The sequence below is a fragment of the Corylus avellana genome, chromosome 3 (assembly GCF_965113065.1).
Source record: "Corylus avellana chromosome 3, dhCorAvel1.hap1.2, whole genome shotgun sequence".
Lineage (NCBI taxonomy): Eukaryota > Viridiplantae > Streptophyta > Magnoliopsida > Fagales > Betulaceae > Corylus > Corylus avellana.
The window spans coordinates 30196854-30223429 of NC_142492.1; the positions used below are offsets into that span (position 1 = coordinate 30196854).

General features: G+C 34.3%; 1 protein-coding gene across 1 annotated transcript; it reads left to right on the forward strand.

Moving 5' to 3' along the window:
• Positions 1–900: 900 nt before the first annotated feature.
• On the forward strand, positions 901–7283 carry GAPCP-2 (glyceraldehyde-3-phosphate dehydrogenase of plastid 2). Its single transcript, XM_059586661.2, has 14 exons — positions 901–1225; positions 2012–2106; positions 2232–2299; positions 2399–2437; positions 4109–4209; positions 5012–5124; positions 5295–5394; positions 5535–5681; positions 5923–5983; positions 6076–6173; positions 6280–6422; positions 6545–6628; positions 6784–6873; positions 6979–7283. Exons 1-14 carry the CDS (start codon positions 1139–1141, stop codon positions 7031–7033), a joined length of 1281 nt encoding a protein of 426 aa, XP_059442644.1. The 5' UTR covers positions 901–1138; the 3' UTR covers positions 7034–7283.
• Positions 7284–26576: the final 19293 nt, after the last annotated feature.

The window sequence follows — 26576 nt, forward strand, 5'->3', positions numbered from 1 at the left end:
AAACAGTGAAAACTGCCATAAAAATCACTGCAATGTCATTCCATGCCATGCCAACAGTTAAAAGAGTGAAACACTGCTGTGCTACAAAACAGTGAAACATTGCCATTACCAAAAAAAAAAAAAAAAAAAAAGATAGCTGTTGGTTCATTAAAAAAGATGGCCGTTGGTTCATTGCAAAAAAAAAAAATAATAAAAAAAAGAAAACAAAAAGACAATCATAGAATGAAATTGACAAAATAGTTGTTGGTTGGTTTAGTTAAAAGAGAATCATTAAAAAAGTATAAAAATAAATAATAAAAAAAATGAAGAAAAGTAAAAAATAATATTTAATTAATATAGGAAACAATAAAGAGAAGCTATTGTGGAGTGTTTGTAGATAGGGAAGCAAAAAGTAGTTTGGTTCCCTAAACTTAGGGAATATAACAGGGAAACTGTTGGGAATGCTCTAACTAAATACATTTTCCTTCGAAAAACCCGAGAAGTAGGTGAACTGTACCCAAATCAGAAACGGAACCTCACCGACTGGTAGGACCCGGTTCAAATCTAAAAATGGGAAAAAGCCCAAGACAAGGCCCAGGCTTGTCTCTCTGACGTGGCTCCCGATGGCTTTCACGTCCCGTTCGGTTCGGATCTCAGCACGTCACGACAGACTCACCTACGCAATTTGAACACATTCAAAGACTAATATCTCCTGCTACCAATCCCATCGCAATTCGCAAACCACACACATCACAACGGTCCCTCTTCGGGGCCCACTTTATCAACGGTGAAGAGTTCTTCAATCCTCTGTGATGAAAGCAGAGGATAAGGCCTCGAATATGCCACCAACCTTGAGTTTTTTTATTCTTCTCAGAAGAGAGAGAGAGAGAGAGAGAGTAACAGAGAAGAAAGCGAGAGAGAGAGAGAGAGAGAGCTTTGCGTTCGCATAAGACGGTCCGCTCGATTTTTCGCATTTTAAAATTTTGAAAAAAAAAAAAAATCACACGTATTTTTCTTCATTGGCCTGCGCATACTCTCGAAAGCCACGCATAAAAGAACCTCTGGCTGCGCTTCTCTTCGTTAGGGTTTTGGTTCTTCTCATTCCAAAGAGTGAGAGAGGCTTTGTTTGTGCACAGTAACTTTCTCCTTTTCACCTTCAATGGCCTCCTCTTCTCTCCTCAGATCTACGGTTACGGCTCCTCTGCTCGAGGCCTCTCGCGCCGAGCCGTCCGATCGTTTCTCCAAGGTCGTATTAAGCTCTGAACACGCTCCTCCACAGCCATTTCCACGAACTTGAATGTGCTTTTCCCTTCGATTCGCTTTTTTGTTTTCTTCCGTTTCGGTTTTTTTTTTTTTTCTTTCATTTGGTTTGGTTGTGCTCTCCTTTGATTTTTTTTTAGGCGTTTGGTTGCCGAGAAAATGTTACAAAATGAAGGAAATCAAAATTTTGTTTGCACTTCATTACTCAAAACCGAAAAAAGCAAAATTTCTATAATTTTGTAACTGTTTGATACAAGTATGATTAAAATTTTTTCATTACACGCCTCTATATCGATCAGAGCTTGATTTTTTTTTTGTTTTTGTAAGATAGCTTGATTTCTTCAACTCGACTATGAATCATTCATCTTCTTACGAAAATAATCAAACACTCTAATATATATATATATATATATATATATATATATATATATATATATATTGCCGAGAAAATGTTACAAAATGAAGGAAATCAAAATTTTGTTTGCACTTCATTACTCAAAACCGAAAAAAGCAAAATTTCTATAATTTTGTAACCGTTTGATACATGTATGATTAAAATTTTTTCATTACATGCCTCTATATCGATCGGAGCTTGATTTTTTGTTTTTTTTTTTAGTAAGGTAGCTTGATTTCTTCAACTCGACACTGAATCATTCATCTTCTTACGAAAATAATCAAACACTCTAATATATATATATATATATATATATATATAGTTTTCGAGCTATCAGCTTTGATTGATGACCATCGAAATTTCTGTTAATATTTTCAGGTGACACGCGTCGGTGCCAATCGCAACCTCAACTCTTGGAAGCCTCAATCAAGCATTTTTGGTACATCTGTTACCAGCGGCTCATCTTCCTTGCAGTTGAGTAATCCATTAAATTCTAGTTTTATATATTTATGTAAATATGCATATATACGCGTATATATATTCGACTTTCATGTTCTCTTCTTGTGATTGACACTGGAGGTATTGAATTGATTGTCAGGAAATGTACTGTGAGGAGCATCCAGCCCGTTAAGGCCATCGCTACAGAAATACCTCCTACGGTTTCAAGTACGAAAATGCTAATTACACATTTTTCAGTTCTTAGTGATATGTTAGACGGTTTCTGCTTTCTTTGGTGCTCATTTTCTGTTTGTGTGTTTTGTTTAGAATCACGGACTGGTGGGAAGACGAAGGTTGGAATCAACGGTGTGTTTTCTTATGAATACAGTTGTGCTTTGTTTTGCTTGTTCTTAGAAATACAATTGCTTTGCAGGTTGTTGTGCTCTTTTTCTTTTTTTCTTTTTTCCGCAAATGGACTTTTTGTTTTGGCATTGATTATTCATGTTGATAATATTTTACGTTAAAGCATAAATATAACCGATATTTGCAGTCGTAGGGCCATCTGTTAATTGAAATTTTATATTGATAATTGACTTGATGATTACATGTATTTTAAGCTGTAGGTAATTCTATTTGTGTTGTAGTGTAGATAGTTGTGTATCATGAGTAATTTTTTTTTTGCTTTTATGGTTCTAATAAGTATAATCCCAAGGGATAGCTCAATCAGCTGTGACCACGTCTTATGAAGCAGATGTCACTAGTTTGAATCTTCTCTTCTGCTTAGGACCAATTGCTTATTATAAAAAAAGAAGTTTTTAGTGAGTTTAAATGAATGCTTGGGGATTTACCAAGAAATTCTGTACTTCTTGTGTCATTGTTAGTCCCTTTGTGGCAAGGTAGAGGGTGAGATTCTGGGTTCGAGTCCCACCGGGTGTGTGTAACTTACCGATAAAAAAAAGTGTTGGACTATGGGTTTATTATGAAGTAGTTTAGAAAGTTCAGTGGACAATAACAGCCATTGAAGATTTGTCTGATCACAACTCAAACTTTGTTTGTTTGTATATCCAATGTGATAAATTACTTAGCTAGGGTTCAATGCTCTGTTTTTTTCTTTGAATATGGAAGGCTTGGTTTTGGTTTGGGGTTGAGTTAGTCATGGCAGTAAAAAATATGTATTAGAGATTCTGTGATGCTTTTGGATGGAAGTGGAGTTGGATTGTGGTGATTACTTCTCTCAAGTAATACTGTGTGAATTCAGACCATATATTTGAGCTCAAATTCAATACCTTGCTTGCTGTTTTCCCCGCTGCTGAAAGGACTCATACAAAATGTTTCAACATATTTGATTGAATTAGAGGATTGGACCAGAGAATTCCTTTGTAATGCCAGACGTCCTGCATTATAGTTGGCACTTTTGGTTTGATTATATGGACCTACTAGGTATTTGGATTTATTTAGGCAAGTGCTTCAGATTGTCTTCTTTTAACAAAGCAAGTCATCTTAGGTGAGCCATTCCATCCTTTAATTTATAGAAGTGATTATGCAAATTTTGTAATGACTAGTACCTCCAAAGAATTGTTGAAGATCATAAATTTTAATAGCACACAAGTGCACAAAACATGTCTGAAATAGTAACTCAATTGACGCAGTTTGTATGGTTTACAATTTTAGTTTCTATGAATTTATTTTTTATGACGAAAGAGCATGGACCAACTGGCCAAAACAGAGTGGACAAGACCTTGGAGTTGAGTGAAGGGATAACTTCATATGTTTTTTTAATATGATGTATGAACTTGCATATTGGAAGTGACTGTTCTCAATTATTCTTTGCTCAGTGATTGTTTATGTCATTCCTTGTCTTTTGTCGCTGGTAGAAAAATGGCTATCGATTTTAAGATGTACCATTTGAAATATCAATGCATGAGCTAGGTGGCTTCTTTGCTTATCTACAAAAAAATGTAAAATTCGTATGGCATACAGAAGTTATTTAATTCTTCCAACAAATGAGAACATATCCATGATGGTCATCTTTTACAGGTTTTGGTCGGATTGGAAGGTTGGTATTACGAATTGCATCCTCCAGGGATGATATTGACGTGGTGGCAGTCAATGACCCTTTTATTGACGCCAAGTACATGGTATGTACATCTACTTTCTCTTACTTGTAAATCACAACTTTGAAGATCTCTCAGATGATGAACATTTGTCCATTGTTGTAGGATCCAGTTTAATATTGTATTTCCGCCACTAGTTATTCATTATATGGCAATGGTTTAACTAGATGCTTTTGTTACTTCTCGCTATTCTCTGTTGTTGTTGATTACATGATTATATGCTTGAGTAAACAGTGATCTGCCAGTTACATGCTATGTACAGCAGTGCGTTTGGATTTATTGTGAATGGGGTTGATTTGATATTTTGATTGCACAATATTGCACTATTGTATTCAATAGGCCATTTCATACAGAATCAGGTTTTGGTCCATTAGTGGTCTACATGTAACAAAGCCTTTAACTACATTTTTATCTTTTCCCAGGCCTTCCATGTGCCGGTATTGCATACATATATATGAGACACCCGTGTTGTCACCCTAACTATTCACTTTGGTCGCTTAACAATTTTGAGCTGTTAGTGATTAATTTAAGATATTTTTTTGAGCTCAAATAACTCATTCATTATGTGGAAATATTTTATCATTATTGATGTACTAATGCATGGGGGCTTGAACATCAAGTCTGTTTTGATATATGGTTTAATTTATGAGTGTGCATTTGATTGGCTCGTATTTGCTTTTTTCCTTTTCTAATTCCATTATAGGGTGTGGGAGTTGGACTGTTTAGTTGTAGCTTCTCTTTTTCAATAGGATAAGCGATCTGATTAGTTGTTTGAGTGCCTCGAGGTATGAAATTATGGTTGTAACTCACTTTTCATCTTATGTAGGCTTACATGTTGAAGTATGATTCTACTCATGGAATTTTCAAGGGAACCATCAAGGTCTTGGACGAGTCTACTTTGGAAATTAATGGGAAGCAGATTAAAGTTGTAAGCAAAAGGTATTGGCCTTAACATCTTATCCTCATGTTTTGTATTGAAATGTCTGTTGCTAGGTTTTCCACAAGCATCTAGGTTGATTGATGACATATTCCTGCCTTCAGTATAATTGCGAGGAACATCTAAAGTTCTATTTACTAAGGGACTAGGTGCTATGATAATTTGTTCTCAGGGACCCAGCGGAGATTCCTTGGGGTGATGTTGGGGTCGAGTTTGTTGTTGAGTCCTCCGGGGTGTTCACAACAATTGATAAAGCTTCAGCGCATAAGAAGGTTAGTGTAGTAGTCAATTCTGCTGTATCATCTCTCTCTCTCTCTCTTTCCCCCCTCCCTCCCTCCCGCCATAGGTTTCTTTTGGTTGGAAATCGCTCACAACACACCTTAAGTTGCCATTTCTTGACTTTGATCTGCAGGGTGGTGCCAAGAAAGTAGTAATATCAGCTCCATCAGCTGATGCACCTATGTTTGTGGTAGGAGTAAATGAGAAAACATACAAAACGAACATGGATATTGTTTCTAATGCAAGCTGCACTACCAATTGTCTTGCTCCTTTGGCAAAGGTCTGAGTGCGTCCTTAAAGCTTATTAAGTTCTATTTATTTTATTTTTTTTTATGATTCTTTTGTGCTCAATGGTTAAGTTTAGTAAAAGGTTAAGTTGAATTGCCTAATTTATAATTTTTCTTTTTCTCTTTTCAAATATGACATAGCCTTGGTCAGTGCTCCATCATTTACTTTTCTTCCTGCACTATAAGCTTCATATTCTCTTGAATTATGTAAATTTTTGTGCTTATATTTTGCAGGTGGTTCATGAGGAATTTGGTATTCTTGAGGGTTTAATGACAACTGTGCATGCAACTACAGGTCTCTCTCTCTCTCTTTCTCTCTCTCTCTCTCTCTCTCTCTCTCTCATGTTTCCTGGGTTTGGCAACAAATTTATGGTTTTATATGTTCAGCAACTCAAAAAACTGTGGATGGTCCTTCAATGAAGGATTGGAGAGGTGGCCGTGGAGCTGGACAAAATATTATTCCTAGTTCAACTGGTGCTGCAAAGGTATGATGGTATCCGTAGAAATATATAATGGACGACAATTGCTTCTGATACAAGTGTTTGCTTTGGTGGTGAGTGTAATGATAATTTTATGTTTTTGGGACTGCAGGCTGTTGGAAAAGTTCTTCCAGAGCTTAATGGAAAGCTTACTGGAATGGCCTTCCGTGTCCCAACACCTAATGTTTCTGTAGTGGACTTAACTTGTCGACTTGAGAAGAGTGCTTCCTATGAAGATGTTAAGGCAGCCGTTAAGTATGTCTTCTATTTTTTTTGTTTTAGCAAGCTTGTGTATTCTTATCGCTGGTTTTGGGGCTGGGTTGTCACGATTCGACTTGATATGTCAATGACTTAGTTCCTTGAATTTTTGAATAAAGGTATGCCTCAGAGGGGCCATTGAGAGGCATTCTTGGATACGAAGATGAGGATGTTGTTTCCAATGATTTTGTTGGTGACTCAAGGTAGATCTCTAATATTTCTACTATTGTGCCTAGCATTCCCCCTTCACAAATTCCCAATTTGCTTTGCAGTCAAGATAATCTTGAGATTCATAATTACAAACGGTTTGCTTTGTTGGGTTTCATAACTTAGTTTGGATGGATTTGTTTCATTCCAGGTCAAGTATATTTGACGCAAAGGCAGGAATTGGGCTCAGTACCTCCTTCATGAAACTTGTGTCATGGTATGACAACGAGTGGGGATACAGGTACATGCTTCTCTCTCTTCCTCAGCCTCCAACACACACACGACAAAGGAAAATGCAAACACATTTGCTAATAACTTTCATTATATTTGTTGGTTTTCTCAACAGCAACCGAGTATTGGACCTTATAGAGCACATGGCATTGGTAGCATCTCACAACTAAATACCTTCAGACATTTGCAGCTGTTTGATGGCACTGCAATTTTTTTGTGCTTGCTATGGAGTTGGTTCCAAATACTAGGATAAAAATGTGTAGGTTTCAGTTTTTTGTTTGAATGGACTTCACTATCATGTGAGGCATTGCATGACGTGACTTCAAAATAATGAGTATTCAACTTGTATCAGCTCATTCCAGTATACGTAATGTTTCAACTTTGTTATCTATACAAACACCAATATCTCCTATTTCTTCATATCTACTTAAGAGCTTCATGCGTTTGTATCTTATTCCCTTCAAACCACTATTAAATCAAAATCTAATATTGATCGATCATAATTTTAATGTTGGTTTTTAAATACCATGACAGGAAGCGGAGAAGTGAGTGATTGTTAGTGCCAAATGTTTTCTGTATCTACATGCTTATCTGAATTAGTGATTTTGAAGATATTTGTCAAATAAGACATTCATGAGCATTCTCGTTTTATATATATCGCTAAAGTTGCATGATATTTTAGTTGAAATTCCATTTTGTTTGGAGTGGCAAGTCCAAACAAATTACAAGATATTTTGATAAAAGCCCAATTGCTCTCCCCAGCACGCTTGTGCTGTAACATCCTTGTCTAGTCAATCATCCTCAAACATTCTCGTAACAAATCAAGGAAAAGAAAACTGCTGGCGCTCATGCTGTAACCTGTAAACATCCTTGTCTAGTCATCGCACTTCTGCAACATGATGAGAGCTGTAATGTCACATTGCCCCCCAATGAGTTTTTACAATTAATATTAAATTTGTGACGGATCACTATTACTATTATATTTTTTTATTCAATAGTTTTAAATGTTACGTCAGAGAGCGTAGAAGTGAGATTGTGAGTCTTCAGCATTTTTTCTTTTCTTAATGCTTATGTGGCGTGGTTCTTTCAATCAAAAAATTAATCTCTATGCACCAAATTATGAGAGTCCATGTCACATAAGCATTGAGAGGATAGGCTAATAACTTTACCTAATTACTAAAAGTAGAGTGGATGTTTATAAATTAGTAAGTATGAAAAAGAAAAACAATACATGAAATATAACTAAAAAAACAGTTATATGTATTATTAATTTAACTTTTAACTTATTTTCATGTGGTCTCCCGTTCTTGAAGAGTATCTCAATCGATTGAGAATCACGTTTCATAAAACGGAGATAACTAGTTCGAATCTCTCTCCCCTTATGCGGCGAACATGTCAAAAAGACCTTATCTTCATGTGGTATATGCTAAATGTACTTAATTCTTTGATTTTTAAACAGTGCTATTGAACTTGCTATATTTTGGAGCCAATTGAAATAATCAGATTTTTTATTCAAAATTAATGTAAAATACGCATGTGACAAACACATGATTTAATCAATTACTCAAATCAAATGAAGAAGAAATTTCATCACTTATTATTATACACAAATTTTTCCATCTTCATTTTCAGTCCAAAAGTCTGGCAGGAAAGAACTACCAACTATCTACTATACCTACTACCAGTCAAAGAAAATGGCGCTAAGAAGTTGCGCAGCAATCTTTTTCTGAGAGTGATGTGGCCGTGGCAATGCATTTTACGTGTTTTGAACTTGGTTTACGGCTACTCTCACAGAGTTGCCCACTTCCATTGACTAGTTTGAAACATTTGAGATTTCTTCACCAACCGCAATAATTTGCAAACTTTTAAGACTCCATGGAAATTGGAAAGGAATGCTCTTTCTTAGTAGAGAGCTTCCAAAGGAATTGGAAAATTTGAATTTAAATTTATCAGTCAAATGCCATTAGAGATTGAGCCCTTAACTTCTCTTCAAACATTGCCTTTTACTTATTTATTTATTTTTATATTGGAAAACAGTCCAACATGCATTATTCAAGTTGGGTTTGGGATGGGTTGGACAATTAAAGTAATGCTGACAATTGAGAAAGTAGTGGAAGGCCGCCAACCTCCACCAATCTTGAAAAGCTTCAGGGGACGACAATTTTCATCAGGGACGGCCAAGGAAGCTAGAAGCATTAATGTAATTGATGGTCAAATGCCCCTCAACAACGGAAAATGATTCTCTCCGTGCCGCAGGGCTGGACCAACCACTAGGCGAGTTAGGCCGGTGCTTAGAGCTCCAGATTTTTAAGGTTCAAAAATTTTTTTTTTTAAGACTCAAAATTTTTTTTAATAAGGCCAAAAAAAATTTGCATAAAGGTCCTTAACATGTTTTCTTGAGGCCCTCAACATGTTTTAAAAAAAATATTATTATTTGTGTATAATATCAAGGCTCCAACATGCTTTCTTTAGGCCTTCAACATGCTTTAAAAAAAAAAATATTATTATTTTTATAATATGGAGGCCTTCTGCACAACGGCCATGAGGCCCTCAACAGTCAACATGTTTTTAAAAATATAATATTATTTGTTTATAATATCGAGACCCTCTATAAAATAAGAACGAAAAAAAAAAAAAAATTCGGAATCCCACAAACTTGTCTATTGTGGTTATTTTGCATAAATTCAGCCCCTCACAAAAGGTTAAAATGTGTAACTTTTCACATTTCAAAAATGTTAAAATAGTTATTTTGCCATTTACGAAAATGCTGAAAGACAAAAATAAGCCTACTTAATTTAAGTATAATGAACAAGGAGTAAGGGCAAAATGGTAATTTTAGTCTCAAACAAAAAATACTAAGTGCAGAATCGGTGCTTTAGTGCTTATTAGATAAAGATCTCATGCCATATTAAAATAAATATTATTTAATTAATATTTAAATATTAAAAAAATAAGGCTAAATTTTAAAGTTTTGCCTAAGGCTCCCAAATACAATGGGCCAACCTGCTTTCCAGTTCAAATGAATTGGATAATATCCAATTAGTTATAGTAGAAGGGTAATTTTGTCTTTTCATTTTTTAAAAGAACAAAAATATCCCTATACTATAATTAACTGTATATTATCGCGTTCAAATGAAATAGAGGATCCTCATTCCTCATGGGAACAACTCCTCTCTATTTTCACTTTAAATAGAGATCAATTATTTTATGGTTCGTGCATATAAGATTTTAGTATGATTTTTTTTAAATAACCTTCCAACATATATATACACCTATTAATCTACCTATGCACAAAATATTCAAATTTTACTTCCAAGCTTAATTTGGTGATACGCAAAACAAGCCTCTGGATAGGGATTTTTTCTATTTTATTTAAAATAGATAGTATTTACTTTATAATCATGATTTAAAGTTGGTACATTTAACATGTTGCGTTATTTAAAATTTTTTAAAAGACGTGTTAATATTAATATCATATACACCAACACCGTTATATACAATAAATTAAATCCTAACTATGAAATGAAATTCCAGATCCTCTCAATTGGATAATGATAAATTGTAATTGATGAATTTGTATTGATTCTAATTAAGTGAATTGATTCAAAAGAAAACTGAATTGGTTCTAATTAAAGGTTCTGTTTATGCCCCCTACAAGGCTACAATTACACACGTCAGTCCTTTTATACTAACATGCTACAATCACTCTAACAACTAATATGGGCCACAACCCATTATTCATCTCGGCCCATTTACAACACACGCAACCCAATTACAAAATCTCACTCCAATGACTTTCAAAATCATGTTTTGCAATGGGTAGGACAAATGCCTTGTCAACGGTTAAGTCCATTAATCCTCCTTTTGCAATAAATGAAGTCATTATCAATACATTATTATCTCATTTTAGGCAAACTTTGTTGATCCCAAATGTAACTTTTAATTTATTGCTTTTTATCCATCAGATTTTCTGTAATTTAGTTTATTAATTTGATATGTGTTCAAAATGTTAAATCCGTCCCAAAAGCTTAAGCTGATAGGAAAAGGTAAATTCAATCACTTAATCATTACTTTAACACTCATTCTCACGTGTAGGCTCAAACTCCTTTTTTACTAGGTAGGGCCCAACATGTGAAATATTTAATTTAAATGGAGTGAATTGACAGAGTTAAGGTTTGATCTCAAGACATTTGGCTCCGATACCATGTTAAATCACCACTTGTCCAAAAAACTTAAGCTAATAGGAACAGGTAAATTTAATCACTTAATCATTATATTACTTTAACACAAAATACATGTTATTATCGTATATATGCATTTTGAAAACTGCATGTTAGAAGCAGTCATGAATCACACGCTTTATTGAAAATGCATGTAAGTTTAAACATATATCAATTTAATATATTGGATTGAAAGAAATTCGTCTAACTTATTGTGGAGAAAATTTTTGTCCAAAATTTATTCTAAGGTATATACACATCTAATTTTTTTACAAGACATTTTATAATATTCTATATATTATCTATTCACATAAATTTATCCTTTTGTTTTAATTGATGGGATAAGTTGTTATGCTTTGTTAAAATATTAATTAAATAATTAAATAAAATATTTTTTTATTAACTTAAACTTTTAAATCATTTACAAATCCAACCGTAATGTCTTCATCATTTCTATCTTACATCATAGTTATCAATGAGTTATAATGAGAGTTAGTTTGTAAATATGATTGAGTGGGTTGATTTTTATTTTTTTATATGTCCACGCAAGGGAAGAGGGAGGAGGAATTCGAACTAGTGACCTCCATTTCATGAGACGTGGTTCACAGCTGATTGAGCTATTCCTTGAAGACATTGAGTGGGTTGAATTAATGCAATGGGAAACAGCATAATTGAGCATTGAGTAGTTTGCAATAGATCATCAAACTTTATTATTGTTCACTCATAATTAAAAGGAAACTGTGAAGGAGTACAAAAGGAGCAACCAAATTAATTAAGGGCGTTGCATTATTATTATTTCCACAACACCGATATTACTCAACAGTCTTTACTGCAATAACATCGAGGTGGGAGTCGTTTGCATCTGCCGGTCTCGAAATTTTCAGTCTGGCAAACCCTTGAGCAGTTTTGATCGGAGATACAGATGCCGGAGAACACTTCGCTCTTCGCCTCGCATTTTCTTGCCGGAGCAGCATGCACCGCCATCTCCTCTGTGGATATATTTAGAGTACCAATGAGAATAAATACACCAAAAAAGAACGAAATATTTGCCCCAGTGATATATATATATATATATATATATATATGTGTGTGTGTGTGTGTATTTTTGTTTGGATGGATAAATCGTCTCTGCAACAATTTCAGAAGAGAACAACCGCCTTTTAAGATATGTTAGATACGCGAAATGACTATTTCATTATAAAAAATAAACCAAAGACGGTGGAATAAATAGGCTTGGTGTTAAAGTATATATACATATACTCTAATACTTGGAGCAACAATTCCTATGGTCCATGAGGAAATGGCCATATCAAGGCTATTCTATTTCACCTTTTACTAATCTTAATAAAGACTATTCATTTTTTCTAGTAGAATAGTCTTCATTATTATTATTATTTTTTTTTACAAAAAAGGCAAGTGAGAGAAATCAATTGTGGCTATTCTACCTGGACGTGACCATAGTAGTACCTATTCGCTAGGAGCCAGGAGCTGCACATGAGGGTCCTAGACGGTAAAGACAACAAACATTACTTCTTCAAGTTCGATTGAACTATAGACTGACCTAGCCCCACTATGGCATCAATAGGAGCCAATGTGGTTTACACTATTCAGGCATGAAAATTTTCATTGTGAAATTCAAAGTCATACCCAAGTATGTACCTAACCACTTTAAGAATTTCTTTAGCCATTGAACCACCACCCTAGATGGTTGAAGGTGTTCATTCTATTAGCATGAATAAATGACTTAGCTAAGTACTTAACAAGGTCATTCCTCTTTACAAGGGTATTTTTTTATTCATAAAAATAAATAAAAATAAAATATAACTTCTTCAGTTTTTCCCTTTTTCCACAGCAAATCCAAGGACCTCCAGTACCCTTTCCAAGAAAACAAAATTATAGTGAGAGAGGGAGAGATCTAGAGTTATACCAGAAGCCAACAGAAGGACCAACAAAAAGATGAGGCCAAAGGATCTTCTTCCTATTCCTGACATTGTGTATTGCTTCCATGTAGCTTGAAACAAGCAAATTAGCATTGCCCTTTTATAGCATGTGGAATACAAAATTATGACGTTGGCAGGGGAGAGGCCAGCCAAGTCATATGTTAAAATCTAGCTGTAAATTTATCACAGCAAGACCATATAATTATTAAATAGTATAAAAGAAGTCAAACATTATTTCAACTTGTATATTTGTCATGTTATGATTGGTTGATATTGAAGTCAGTTAATATCATGCCTTAAAATACATTAAAAATTAGATATCAACATTTAATTGTTGAATACTGAAGTTAATATCAGCCCTTATGTCATGGTAATTAAGTTCTCCTTCCATGACTGTTCTAACTACAAAAAAAGAAGAAGATAGTTCTAGGCTTGAGCTTATCCAGTTATAACACTTACAGAATCCTATTCATCTTTAACATCTAATGTATAAGGGTATTTGGTTTTCAATATAATGACTGCATGGTTCTCATTTTGCCTCTAACTATTAAATAAAATGATGAATTCAGTGACCTAAAATTGAAGTGCGAAATTTTCATAAATTATTACTATCCCAAAAGTTTAGACTCTAGCTCCTTCAATAAGTATGGCTCGACACTTGAGATTTTAGCTTTTCAAATTATATGTAAGAGTAATATTAGGGCTCAACACGTGGGTTTTATAGTTAACCACATATTTTGTTTGTTTATGTTGATATAGTTGACCGCACCTTGATAAGGCAACCCTCCTTTCCTTTCCAGGGTTGCTCTAGTTATGATTGTAGTGATCTTAAATCATGTATTTTCGCTTTCCGTATATTTTTCCTTTGTTTCGGCTATTGAGTGATACCACAAGTCAGTTACTAGTTAATTAATTGGTCAGAATGTATTATCAATAGATTGAGAAATAGACCCTTAAATACTTGGCTCTAGGTTAATTATCTGAATTTGGCATTCTAGCATTGCTCTCCCAACCAATTTAGCTTGATGTTATTGCCTATGCCAAACTCACTTTTTGAATGCAGGCAAAGAGTCTGTCATTAGCAAATTACATGTCGATTCAGACAAACATTCCAACCCATATGCAAGGCATATTGATCAACTGGTTAATTGAGGTACATATCTTTTCTTTCGACGCATCCTAATTGTAGTGCCCCAGAATTTTCAAAGCTATTTAAATAGATTATTTTGATAATGATGTTATTTTAATATCCATTGTAGCTAAGGATTTTAATTCTTGGGAAATTTATGAGAGTAGTAATTAGAGAATGGTAATTGGTGAAATAATAAGAAAGTAAATGGTAGGTATAAGGATGGTAAATTGAAGGTAGAATAGTATAGGGTTGGTGAAATAGTAAATTGAAGGTAGAATAGTATAGGGTTGGTGAAATAGTATAGGGTTGGTGAAATAGTAAAATGAGGGTATAATTGTAAATTGAAGGTAGAATAGTATAGGGTTGATGAAATAGTATAGGGTTGGTGAAATAGTAAAATGAGGGTATAATGGTAAATTGAAGGTAGAATAGTGTTTGATTTTCTCCTATAAATAGAGCTCTTCTCCTTCAGTATTTTCACCACTCATCTCCTCTCCCATCTCTTGCATATATTCTTCCTTCTTCTGCTTTTTACTCGGTCTTTCTTCTTTCTAAGAGTGTTTACTCATAACAGAGAGAGAAAGGGCGAGACCAAGCGCTACAAGAAAGAAAGAACACAAGAGATAGCGGACTTTAGAAATTAGTTTCAAAAGATATACTAGTGGTGTTAGTCATATTGGAGCAACTAGATTCCTTCATACCACTTTTAGCTTCAGTCTAGAGGTAAGTAAATTCACTACCCCTTCTAAAATTACTTCATGTCATGCTATTTATATATTCTTGTATTAAATTGTAAATGATTATTTTATTTACGTATTATGAAGTTATGTTGCATGCATGAAGGATTTCTAAAAGAATTATCTAGAAAGTTTCTATTTGTTTAAATGCTTTCTAAGCACAACAAGTTTATATTTGGAAAAGTTTTCCATTTTGAGAAAAGAAAGTTGAGAAATGATGATGATTATAAGAAAGAAAAATGATGATAAACCCTCCTACATGTTGCCCTAAGATGCATCAAAAGAAGTACAAAGAAAAGTACAAGAGATGAGATAAATGTTTATGAAATGAGGGCACATGTATGGAGGAGAGTATTTTTGGCCCCAAGATAAGTAAAGATGAGAGTTCGGTACCGATACTCGGATGGAGGCGAAACCACTGAAGGAGGCTATGCCAGAAGGTGGTATTCCATCAACTAGACCGTTGAGTGCACCAAGAAAGAGTTAATTGACGGTCGGGCATGGCTGAGGCCTCAGTTTAGTGCCATGGTCACAGAACCCGCAACCCTCGTGCACAGGGGTAACAGTGTACATGGGCCCTATTATGAGAAAATGATACTATATTTTTCACGATGATATGCTATGATAATTTACAAAGATTATTTATAATGATGCATTATGATGATGATTTATAAAGATGATTTACAACGATGATCTATTACTAGATGTAATAGTATGTATATGTTACGGGAGATGCAACCGTACATACAGATATTATTATGGCTAGAATTATATTTATTTGCGAAAATGATTTTCAAAACTGAGAACAAGGAGTAAAACTATTTATGGTTGTGGATGTTACTTGCTGGGCCCCCTTTGGGCTCATTCAGTTTTATTTCTTGTTTTCAGGTAGAAAGGACGCTGGAATAGGAGGCCGGAATGGGGATGGGAATAATTATTAATTTTCAAAGCCTTTTCATATCAGTGATTGTAATAATATGATATTCCGCAACTAAAGTCTAATGTTTTCTAATTTCGCTTGTAATAAAATCTATTGAAAAATGTTTTATGCATTTATTGTATTTTTCAAAAGCAAGTACTCTGATAGACCTTATAGATCTTTGCAAAAATGTTTATTGAAAAAGAAGAAAAGTGGCAAACTCAGTCTTAATGGGCTGGGGATGTTACAATTTTGGTATCAGAGCAAAGGTTATAAGGTTCTGGCAGACTTTTCAAAAAAAAAAAATAAAAAAAAGAAAATTTGGGGGGTTAATGAGAAGCCACATTCCGGCCAAGTAGAGTGTGCATTGTTGTGTGGTCTCTAATAAATGATGCATGAGCATTTTTCTAATGGTTAATTTTTTTTTTTTTTTTTTTTTTTTTTAAATCATCTTAGTGTGATTTATGTGGAGGATTTTATTATTGTGATTAAGTTAATGACGAAGATGAATTTTATTTTATAGATAGGTTGTGATCTATAGTATCTGCCTAATTGGATTTGCGGCAGTTTTCTAGAGTATCGATTGATAAAGGGTATATTTTAAGGTGTCTCGAGGATTTAGAAAATATTATTGATCATAATTTAAAATTATATGATGATTTTATAGATTTGGGTTGCGTGATGATTTGTGTAATTAACTTGGTGACAAAATGGTTTTATGGATTTAGGTTGTGAGACAAATTGTGTAAGTGACTTGGTAATGAATAGTCTTATGGATGTCGGTGGTGAAATGATTCTTGAACTGAATTAATGATATACGAGTTTGTATGAGTTTTTGGTAATGGCTAAGATTTAGTTGATGACAATAATGATACTATGATTGATGTTGTAATATATGGATTGATGAATAAGGATTACGTAGTGGCATGAAGTGAATGCCTAAGTATTGCAGGGATAAATGCAATTGAGGTATACCCTAGAATCTATAAGACATTTTGATATTTACATTTCTGGTTTAAAGATTTTGATATTTTTAGATGATTGTGATGACTTTAAGGTACAATTCACGAAATCTTTGAGGTGATTCTTAGAATTTGAGGTGCTAGGTTTTCTGTAATTTAGGTAAATTATATTGAAGTGATGCTTAAAGTTTTGAGGATGAATTGATGCTCCTAGGTTGTGGATAATATTTAAATTTTGAGGCATTAGTGGATATGAAATTATGAGAAATTTTAGTTACATGCCAAAGCTTTTGATATAATTTTCTTTTACTAAGTAAAGATAATGGATTATTATTCTTGAAGTAAATTGAAGCATAAAGGTAAGAGTTGAAAGACAATATAATACAGTGATATAATATAGTGACGTGATCTAAATTTCTCTTATAAGATATATGTTCAATGATATTAAAGTATTTTAGAGGTTGATAACATGTGATGGTGCATACTTAGATGTTTTATTGAGTGATTAACTTGTTAAACAGATTGTTTGTTTAAAGGAAGTTATTATAATGACAGGATGATTATATAATGAATATTGAATGAGTACTAAATGATTACGAAAAGAAATGTTTGGAGAACAAGCTCCTTATAATATTACATACCAGTGTCCATCAAAAAAAAAAAAAAAAAAAAAAAAAGTTTGTTGCATAAAGAGACACGTGGTAATGATGAGCAGATGATTCCTCAGAGCTGCTCCAGGAAAATTATTTCTGCATAGAGAAAACCTAGTATGAGCAGAATCGTATATATTTATATAATTGAATTATCAAAGAGAATATTTATTTCTAATGAGGTACCTGACTAGAGCGTGTGCGGAGAGACTTGCAACACCCCTGAACATCGACCCGGAGTTTTTCGTGCTGTCGCTGGAGACGTTCGGTATTCTTCTCCATTTCTAGCATCTTTGGTCCCAAGTATTCTGCGTAGGATAACATCATCTTTTTCAGCTGAGTATTCTCCTGCTTCAAATCCACGTGTTTTCGTTTGTAGTATTTGAGCAGTCGCTGTAAGACCCCGATTTGGTTTCTTGAGACTTTCAGCTCAACATTTCTGGCACTCAAACGTTGTGCCATGTCAGAAACTGAAGCAGCACCTTGGATACTGAATGCCAATGAGTTATTAATAGCATCAGTATCCGACCTATCCGCTAAGAATGTTTGATCCCGTAGAATTACAAAACCTTTGGCCACTGCTACAGCAGTAGAATCATGGAGCATGACAGAATCGTGAATAATGATAGGACGATTGTCAAAGACAAAAGTTGGCTGCCATACGTTAGGATATGCAGCAGGTTCATTAGGGTGTGTAACAGGTATGACGGGATGAATAGCAGACACTTCAGGGGGAACAACAGGCACATCCGGTTGCACGTCAGGCATAACAATGGGTTGTGCTGCAGGAGCAACATTCAAATCGAGGTTGTTAACGGATGATGATGATGCTCCCATATTTAGGAGAGTAAGGAAAAATAGTTGAGAATACGAAGAAATTGGGAGAGATGAAGTACTGAGAAGAGACTAAGCGTTAGGAACTGAAGAAATTTTTGTGAAGTTTCTGGAAGCAGCAGACGAGTGGCTTTAAAGGAATTTTTCACTTCAGGTGAAATAAACAGTAAACAACAAAGCGTTAGGCGACCTCGGGCCGCGATGGAAATTTTGTCAAAAGATCCCGTGGAAGTAGGATCTTGTCTCCTGTCATAAATTTGACTGAGCTCATTTTTCAAACCCACTGTTCAATCAACGACTTCGAATACCATGCGTGGGCAACTGAATGAATTGTCATGCCAACGCGCACCACGCGCTCGTTCATTACCAGAAATCTTTCCTATAAATTCCCACCTCTTTCTCCATTGCAACACATGCCTTCTGATCATACCCCTTCGCCTGAAATCTTCTGTTAATAGCCTTCCATACAATGAAAGCTCGACTTTTCCTCCTAGTTGAGCGTATCCTCAAGAGAAAAATGCAGCCTCACGACTTGATTCACAAACCCAAGTCCTTATACTCTCAGTAGTAAACCATTGAAGCAAGATTATCGTTGATCATGTCCTGAGGAAGCAAGATTATCCTTGATCATGCTTCTCAGGCTAAATATCTCTCTTTTCTTCTCAGTCTTCGTATATGACAGAAGAGAGAGAGCATCCGATGTGGGTATTTTGAAAGTCTCACATACATGCCATGTCCTGAAATGCTTTTCAAATCTTCATTTCTAGAAAGCAACAGGACTATCTTTCTCTCTTTCTCTTCTTGACCTTACAAGACCCAAGGGAGAGAAATTATAACATGAGTGTTTTGGGACATCCAGCTTGGAAACTTACCCATATCCTACTTTGCTTGCTTATCAATTTCATCTCTAGAACGCAGCAAGCACAATATGTATTAGTCAAGAATGGATGAGAATCTTACATTTGATGTAATCGTGTATTTCGTTTGAGTTGAAATCATAATTACGAGTTTCTATTGTTGAGATATGATTTATCAAGTAAAGATGTAGTACTGAAAGATTTTCGCTGATATTGTAGCATCAACACAAAAGTGGGATGAGAAAATAGAAACGGTTGTGTATTTAGAATGAATCGAATTATGATGTCACTTCTGAGGTATATTCATGTAATAATGTTTGAATGTTGGTGCTATTTACTTTTACAGGTTTATGATGGTGAGAAGTTAATAATTATTAGAGCATCATATTAAAATTTCGTATGCATGATTTGGAATACTGGGATACTAAAGAGAATATAGGCAGGAATGATTTTTACACCTTTTTGATAAAATTGATTAAAATAGATCGAGAAAATTATTGCAGGCTTGAAATGAGGACTATGATGTTTGGAGGTATGAACTATTGATCACATGATTTATTAATTTGATGTTTAAACCTTGATTGTAGACTGTTGATGAATAACTCGATTGTTGTTATTGAGGTTGGAAAGAAACAATAGAAAAGATTTTGAGGTAAGATTTTAGTGTGAATTGATGAATGATTGCAGAAATTGAGACTTTAGACTGTGAATAAGATTTACTCATAGAAGAAGGAGATGGAATTTTAATATGATAAAAGAGAGTAAGCTTTGATGAAGGATTGAAAGGAATATTTTCTGAATCCCTCAACTTGAAGATTGGACGATAATATTATAGGTTTTAATTTCGAGGACGAAATTCTAATAAGGAGGGAAGATTGTAGTGCCCCAGAATTTTCAAAGCTATTTAAATAGATTATTTTGATAATGATGTTATTTTAATATCCATTGTAGCTAAGGATTTTAATTCTTGGGAAATTTATGAGAGTAGTAATTAGAGAATGGTAATTGGTGAAATAATAAGATAGTAAATGGTAGGTATAAGGATGGTAAATTGAAGGTAGAATAGTATAGGGTTGGTGAAATAGTAAAATGAGGGTATAATTGTAAATTGAAGGTAGAATAGTATAGGGTTGGTGAAATAGTATAGGGTTGGTGAAATAGTAAAATGATGGTATAATTGTAAATTGAAGGTAGAATAGTATAGGGTTGGTGAAATAGTATAGGGTTGATGAAATAGTAAAATGAGGGTATAATGGTAAATTGAAGGTAGAATAGTGTTTGATTTTCTCCTATAAATAGAGCTCTTCTCCTTCAGTATTTTCACCACTCATCTCCTCTCCCATCTCTTGCATATATTCTTCCTTCTTCCGCTTTTTACTCGGTCTTTCTTCTTTCTAAGAGTGTTTACTCATAACAGAGAGAGAAAGGGCGAGACCAAGCGCTACAAGAAAGAAAGAACACAAGAGATAGCGGACTTTAGAAATTAGTTTCAAAAGATATACTAGTGGTGTTAGTCATATTGGAGCAACTAGATTCCTTCATACCACTTTTAGCTTCAGTCTAGAGGTAAGTAAATTCACTACCCCTTCTAAAATTACTTCATGTCATGCTATTTATATATTCTTGTATTAAATTGTAAATGATTATTTTATTTACGTATTATGAAGTTATGTTGCATGCATGAAGGATTTCTAAAAGAATTATCTAGAAAGTTTCTATTTGTTTAAATGCTTTCTAAGCACAACAAGTTTATATTTGGAAAAGTTTTCCATTTTGAGAAAAGAAAGTTGAGAAATGATGATGATTATAAGAAAGAAAAATGATGATAAACCCTCCTACATGTTGCCTAAGATGCATCAAAAAAAGTACAAAGAAAAGTACAAGAGATGAGATAAATGTTTATGAAATGAGGGCACATGTATGGAGGAGAGTATTTTTGGCCCCAAGATAAGTAAAGATGAGAGTTCGGTACCGATACTCGGATGGAGGCGAAACCACTGAAGGAGGCTATGCCAGAAGGTGGTATTCCATCAACTAGACCGTTGAGTGCACCAAGAAAGAGTTAATTGACGGTCGGGCATGGCTGAGGCCTCAGTTCAGTGCCATGGTCACAGGACCCGCAACCCTCGTGCACAGGGGTAACAGTGTACATGGGCCCTATTATGAGAAAATGATACTATATTTTCCACGATGATATGCTATGATGATTTACAAAGATTATTTATAATGATGCATTATGATGATGATTTATAAAGATGATTTACAACGATGATCTATTACTAGATGTAATAGTATGTATATGTTACGGGAGATGCAACCGTACATACAGATATTATTATGGCTAGAATTATATTTATTTGCGAAAATGATTTTCAAAACTGAGAATAAGGAGTAAAACTATTTATGGTTGTGGATGTTACTTGCTGGGCCCCCTTTGGGCTCATTCAGTTTTATTTCTTGTTTTCAGGTAGAAAGGACGCTGGAATAGGAGGCCGGAATGGGGATGGGAATAATTATTAATTTTCAAAGCCTTTTCATATCAGTGATTGTAATAATATGATATTCCGCAACTAAAGTCTAATGTTTTCTAATTTCGCTTGTAATAAAATCTATTGAAAAATGTTTTATGCATTTATTGTATCTTTCAAAAGCAAGTACTCTGATAGACCTTATAGATCTTTGCAAAAATGTTTATTGAAAAAGAAGAAAAGTGGCAAACTCAGTCTTAATGGGCTGGGGATGTTACACTAATAACATCATTTTTTTTTTCTTTCTTTCTCTCTTGTCTTTCCCATATTGTTTATAATTTATAAACCAATTGATCAGAAAAGCATTTTGATAATGCTTTTGTGATAGTATTGGTCATCAATGCATTCTGATTACCGTACCTATTTTATTTTTTGATTGGTCACTCTTGTTACGGGTACACTTCAAATTTGATTTAATGCAAGAAACTCTATATCTCATGGTGACATTGTTAGACAAATATCTCTACAAGATGCTCCGTTTATAATTAAATCACCACTTATCCCAAAAATTAAAACTAATTGAAAGATATAAATTTAATCATTTAATCAATACTTTAATATTTATAGGTGATGCCAATACGTGGAACATTTAATTGAAATGGTGGGTGAATTAACAAAGTCAAGGTTTGAACTCAATACTTTTGACTCTGATACGTACTATGTTAAATCACCACTTGTCCCAAAAGCTTAAATTAATAGGAAGAGATAAATTTAAATATTTAATCAATACTTTAACAGAATAAGCCAAGCTTTTCAACCTCTCAAGATCCACCGTTATGCTATGATATCATGGTAAAAACCAGACATAGTCGGTGTTTGAGAGATGAAGAAGATTAATGAAAAAGAAATGTTATTGTTTCTGTGTGTCGATCATGCATGTACAATGGGGGTGTTTATACAAAAATTAAAAGAACAAAATATGGCGATTTACATAATATTTGTGGTTGGTCGGTTTTCTTTTCTTTCTTTGGATGTTCTTAATTTGTCTGATTCAGAGATTGATGAGGTTTCCTTCTTAGGTTCTGCCATATCTGCACTTCCTTTAATACTTATATTATCTATCCACATAAATTTATCTTTTTGTTTTCCATCTGTAAATGACTTTCTTTTTTCTTTTCTTTTCATTTTTTTTTTCTTTTTCTCATTTTAATTGATGAGGTTGGTTTTATGCTTACAGTAATGCTACATCTATGAACTTCTCACAAATCATTTCTATTATACATCATAGTTATCAATTATGAGTTATAATGAGAGTTAGTTCGTAAATATGATTATGCGGGATGTAATTAATGTAACTGGAAACAACTTTTTTTTTTTTTTTGACATATTTGCACAAGATGAAGATTCGAACCAGTGATATCTGCTTTATAAAGCGTGGTCTCCGGTCGATTGAGCTACCTCTTAAGGACAGGAAACATCTTAATTAAGCATTGAGTAGCTTGCAATAGATCTTCAAACTTTATTCTTGTTCACTCATAATGAAAAGGAAACTTTGAAGGAGTACAAAAGTACGTAGTATTATTAGGAGCAACCAAATTAAAGGGTGTTGCATTATAATTTCCACAACACCATTACTCAACAGTCTTTACTGCAATAGCATCGAGGTGGGAACCTTTTGCATCTGCCTGTCTCGAAATTTTCAGTCTGGCAAACCCTTGAGCAGTTTTCATCGGAGATACAGATGCCGGAGAACACTTCGCTCTTCGCCTCGCATTTGATTGCACCAACATGCACCGCCATCTCCTCTGTGGATCGATATAGTTCCAGTGAGAAAAAAGAAAAAAGAAAACTTATAATTTAGCATACGCAAAGGACAGAATAATAATGTTTATTATGAAGATTGGAGGGGTCAGATATAATTATAAAACCCAAGGAAAAAACTAAATAAGAATTCCTTTGAATTTACTTGTGTGGATATATATATATATATATATATATATATATATAGAGAGAGAGAGAGAGAGAGAGAGAGAGAGAGAGAGAGAGACCAGAAGCCAATAGAAGGACCAACAAAAAGATGAGGCCAGAGGATCTTCTTCCCATTCCTAACATTGCGTCTTGCTTCCAAGTATACTTGAGTCCTTTGACACATGCATGATGTTGCCCCTTTTATAGCATAAGGAATTTAAAATTACAACGTTGGCAGGGGAGAGAGGCCAGCCAAGTCATATATTGAAATTTAGCAGTAAATTTATTACAGTAAGCCCATATAATCATTAAATAGTTACTCAACAAGTCCAACTTTATTTCAGGTTCTATATGTGTCATGTTATGATTGGTAAAATCGAAGTCAGTTAATATTGGCCTCAAGAAGACATTAAAAGTTAGATATCAATATTTAATTGGTGAATGCAAGAGCCCAAACTCATGTAATTAAGCCATATATGTCATCACCAGAATGGCTAAAAAGTAAAGTAATATTAAGAGTTATCTCCTATGACTTTTCTTAATTATTTGGTTTTAGATATTCTATTTGTTAATGATTGCATTCTTCTCATTTGTCTTCCAAATATTTAATAAAAAGGATGAATTCAGTAGTCTAAAATTTAGGTGCCATTTTTTCATAAATTATTGCTATCCCAAAAGCTTAGACTCTCTTTCTTTCCATAAGAATATTGGCTCAACATTTGAGATTTTAGCTTTTCGAATGGGAGGCAGTGTAGCATTAGGGCTCATTATGTAGGCTTTAGAGTATTCCCTCTTTAAAATTTCTCTAAATTTAACTTTGAAAATGTATTTTTTTTTATTTTATTTAACTAGCCACTTTTTAAAACTATCAAATATCAAACTCTCTAAATATTTCTTTACTTTAACTAAATATTATTTTTTTTATTAATAAATGTAATTGCTATGAAACTCACTCACTTTGATTCCATGTGAGAGATTTACCAAAATGCCACCCCAACAACCAAAATAATATTAAAAAATAAATAGTTTTTTGCTTTTGGTGTTTTATACTTGGAGAGGAGTTAAAGCAAATGTGAAATTTAACTTTGGATAAAGAGTTTGATAAATAATGTTTTTTTGTAGATTTTGTTAAAAATTTAGAGAAATGTTAAATATGAAGAGTTTGATGGAGATGCTCTTATAGTTAACCGTGTATTCTGTTTGATTAGTTTAAATTTTCTTGTAACTATTTAATAAAAGGTGAACTTGGTTACCAATTAATTTAGGTGTGAATTTTTATAAATTACTGCTTGTCACAAATGTGCCCACACTCACTCTCAACAAATAGGGTTCAACATGTGAGATGTTGACTTTTTACACGAGAATTTTTCTTTCCCCGACGTCTGCCTTCTCTCTAAAAAAAGTAAGGCTTAGCCACCTCCTTGTGAGGCTTTTCTTCTACCTCTCCCTCCTCCATTTCCCCTCTTCCTCCTTTTTTGATATGTTTCTCGTTGCCTTCCCTAATTTTTTTCTTTTGTTATTGTTTCTGTTTCCGTCAAGCAACACTGTTGCGGCTCAGCCTCAACCTCTGGTCTATCGTGTGATGCCCCAAATTTTCAAAGAATGATTTATCAAAAACAACGGTTTATTTGAACTTATTAAACTCCTTTTTAGAACCTTCAAAGTAGTGTCTTATCCCTTAATCAAATCCTTAGTTGAAAAATAGCCCTAAAAACCCAACCCTGACTTTCTAGCCGAACGTTCGGCAGAGGACCACACCGAACGTTTGTCCATGCCCCTAGTGTGAACGTTATTGACCAAAGTTTGACCATTGGGTATTGACCAAATGTTTCACTTAAATAATCTTAAACCACCGTGTAATAGTACACCAAACGTTCGCCCAATAGTATTGAACGTTCGATGACCGTCTGAAAAGTATTTTTAACCTATTCTTCACCTTGCATGAGGGAGCACGCCTCTCCACCCCTATAAATACCTCCCATTCATCCCTATGCCTCCCCTTACACCTAAAACCCCTAACCCTAAAGAGAGAAGAGATTTTCTTGAGAGGAAGGAGAAGGTTTTAGGGGATTATTGCCATCTTAAATGTAACTCTTGACCATTCACCAAGCATTTAAGTTATATTGTTATTATTCCTGTTCTCTTCAAGTTTTAAAGATGTCATGCTAGACTTGTGTACCATTTCTCCTTCGATGAAAATAGGAGTTTTCAAATGTTTTAGAAGCACTCGTTGTTTTCTTTGGTTTTCATAGTATCATGTTTCACCATGTTGTATGAACTTGTTTAGAGCCTAGGTTGTAAATTGTAACATGGTGACTTGAGGATAGAAGCCCAAACATTGCATTTTGACTCTAACTGAACGCTCTACCCCGAGCCCGAACATTCACTCCTTAGACAAAACATTCGACTAGAGTCCAGAATGCATAGAAGTATAGTTTAGTGACCTTTTAGCTAGACGTGTTCAATTAGGACCTTATGTGTCTTTAGTAAACCCTCTAGCTCTGCATATAACGATATCAATGTTTCGTTATACCAAAAATTTGGGATATCGAATAACACAAGCAAGCGTACGAGGTAAGTAAATACTTATGACTGCTTTTTTTAAAAACGTGCGATATGTTAGTTGACTAAGCATGCGTATGATATGAGCATATTTACCTTTTACGCAACTTAGTAATTGTCTTAATAATTGATTTAATAAGTTGCATCGTATGACATGGGACACCGGTACGTACAGTATAATGGTCATGGGCTTACTATATATATTGGATTCTATGGTTAAATGTGTGCGGATGTGCTATATGGGCCTTGGATCCAATGGTTGATTCGTGACTAGCGCATCTATGTTTAATTGGCGGGTCACTATAAGATGTACATTATTAGTAGTGTGGGCCACTTGAGGTCAGATTCAGTCGGGCTGCTAGTTATGGACGATAGCGTACAATGGTCAAGGCATCGACATTGTATTACATGTCCCTCTGGATAGCTCCAACCTTGCTGAGAAGAGGAAATATTTCGAGTAGACC

Bases quoted from the DNA above. Each gene is read 5' to 3' on its own strand.
- GAPCP-2 (XM_059586661.2), top strand. From the start codon at position 1,139: ATGGCCTCCTCTTCTCTCCTCAGATCTACGGTTACGGCTCCTCTGCTC. The intron at 4,210-5,011 runs GTATGTACATCT...CATCTTATGTAG, and splicing joins TTATTGACGCCAAGTACATG to GCTTACATGTTGAAGTATGA. The intron at 5,984-6,075 runs GTCTCTCTCTCT...TTATATGTTCAG, and splicing joins AACTGTGCATGCAACTACAG to CAACTCAAAAAACTGTGGAT.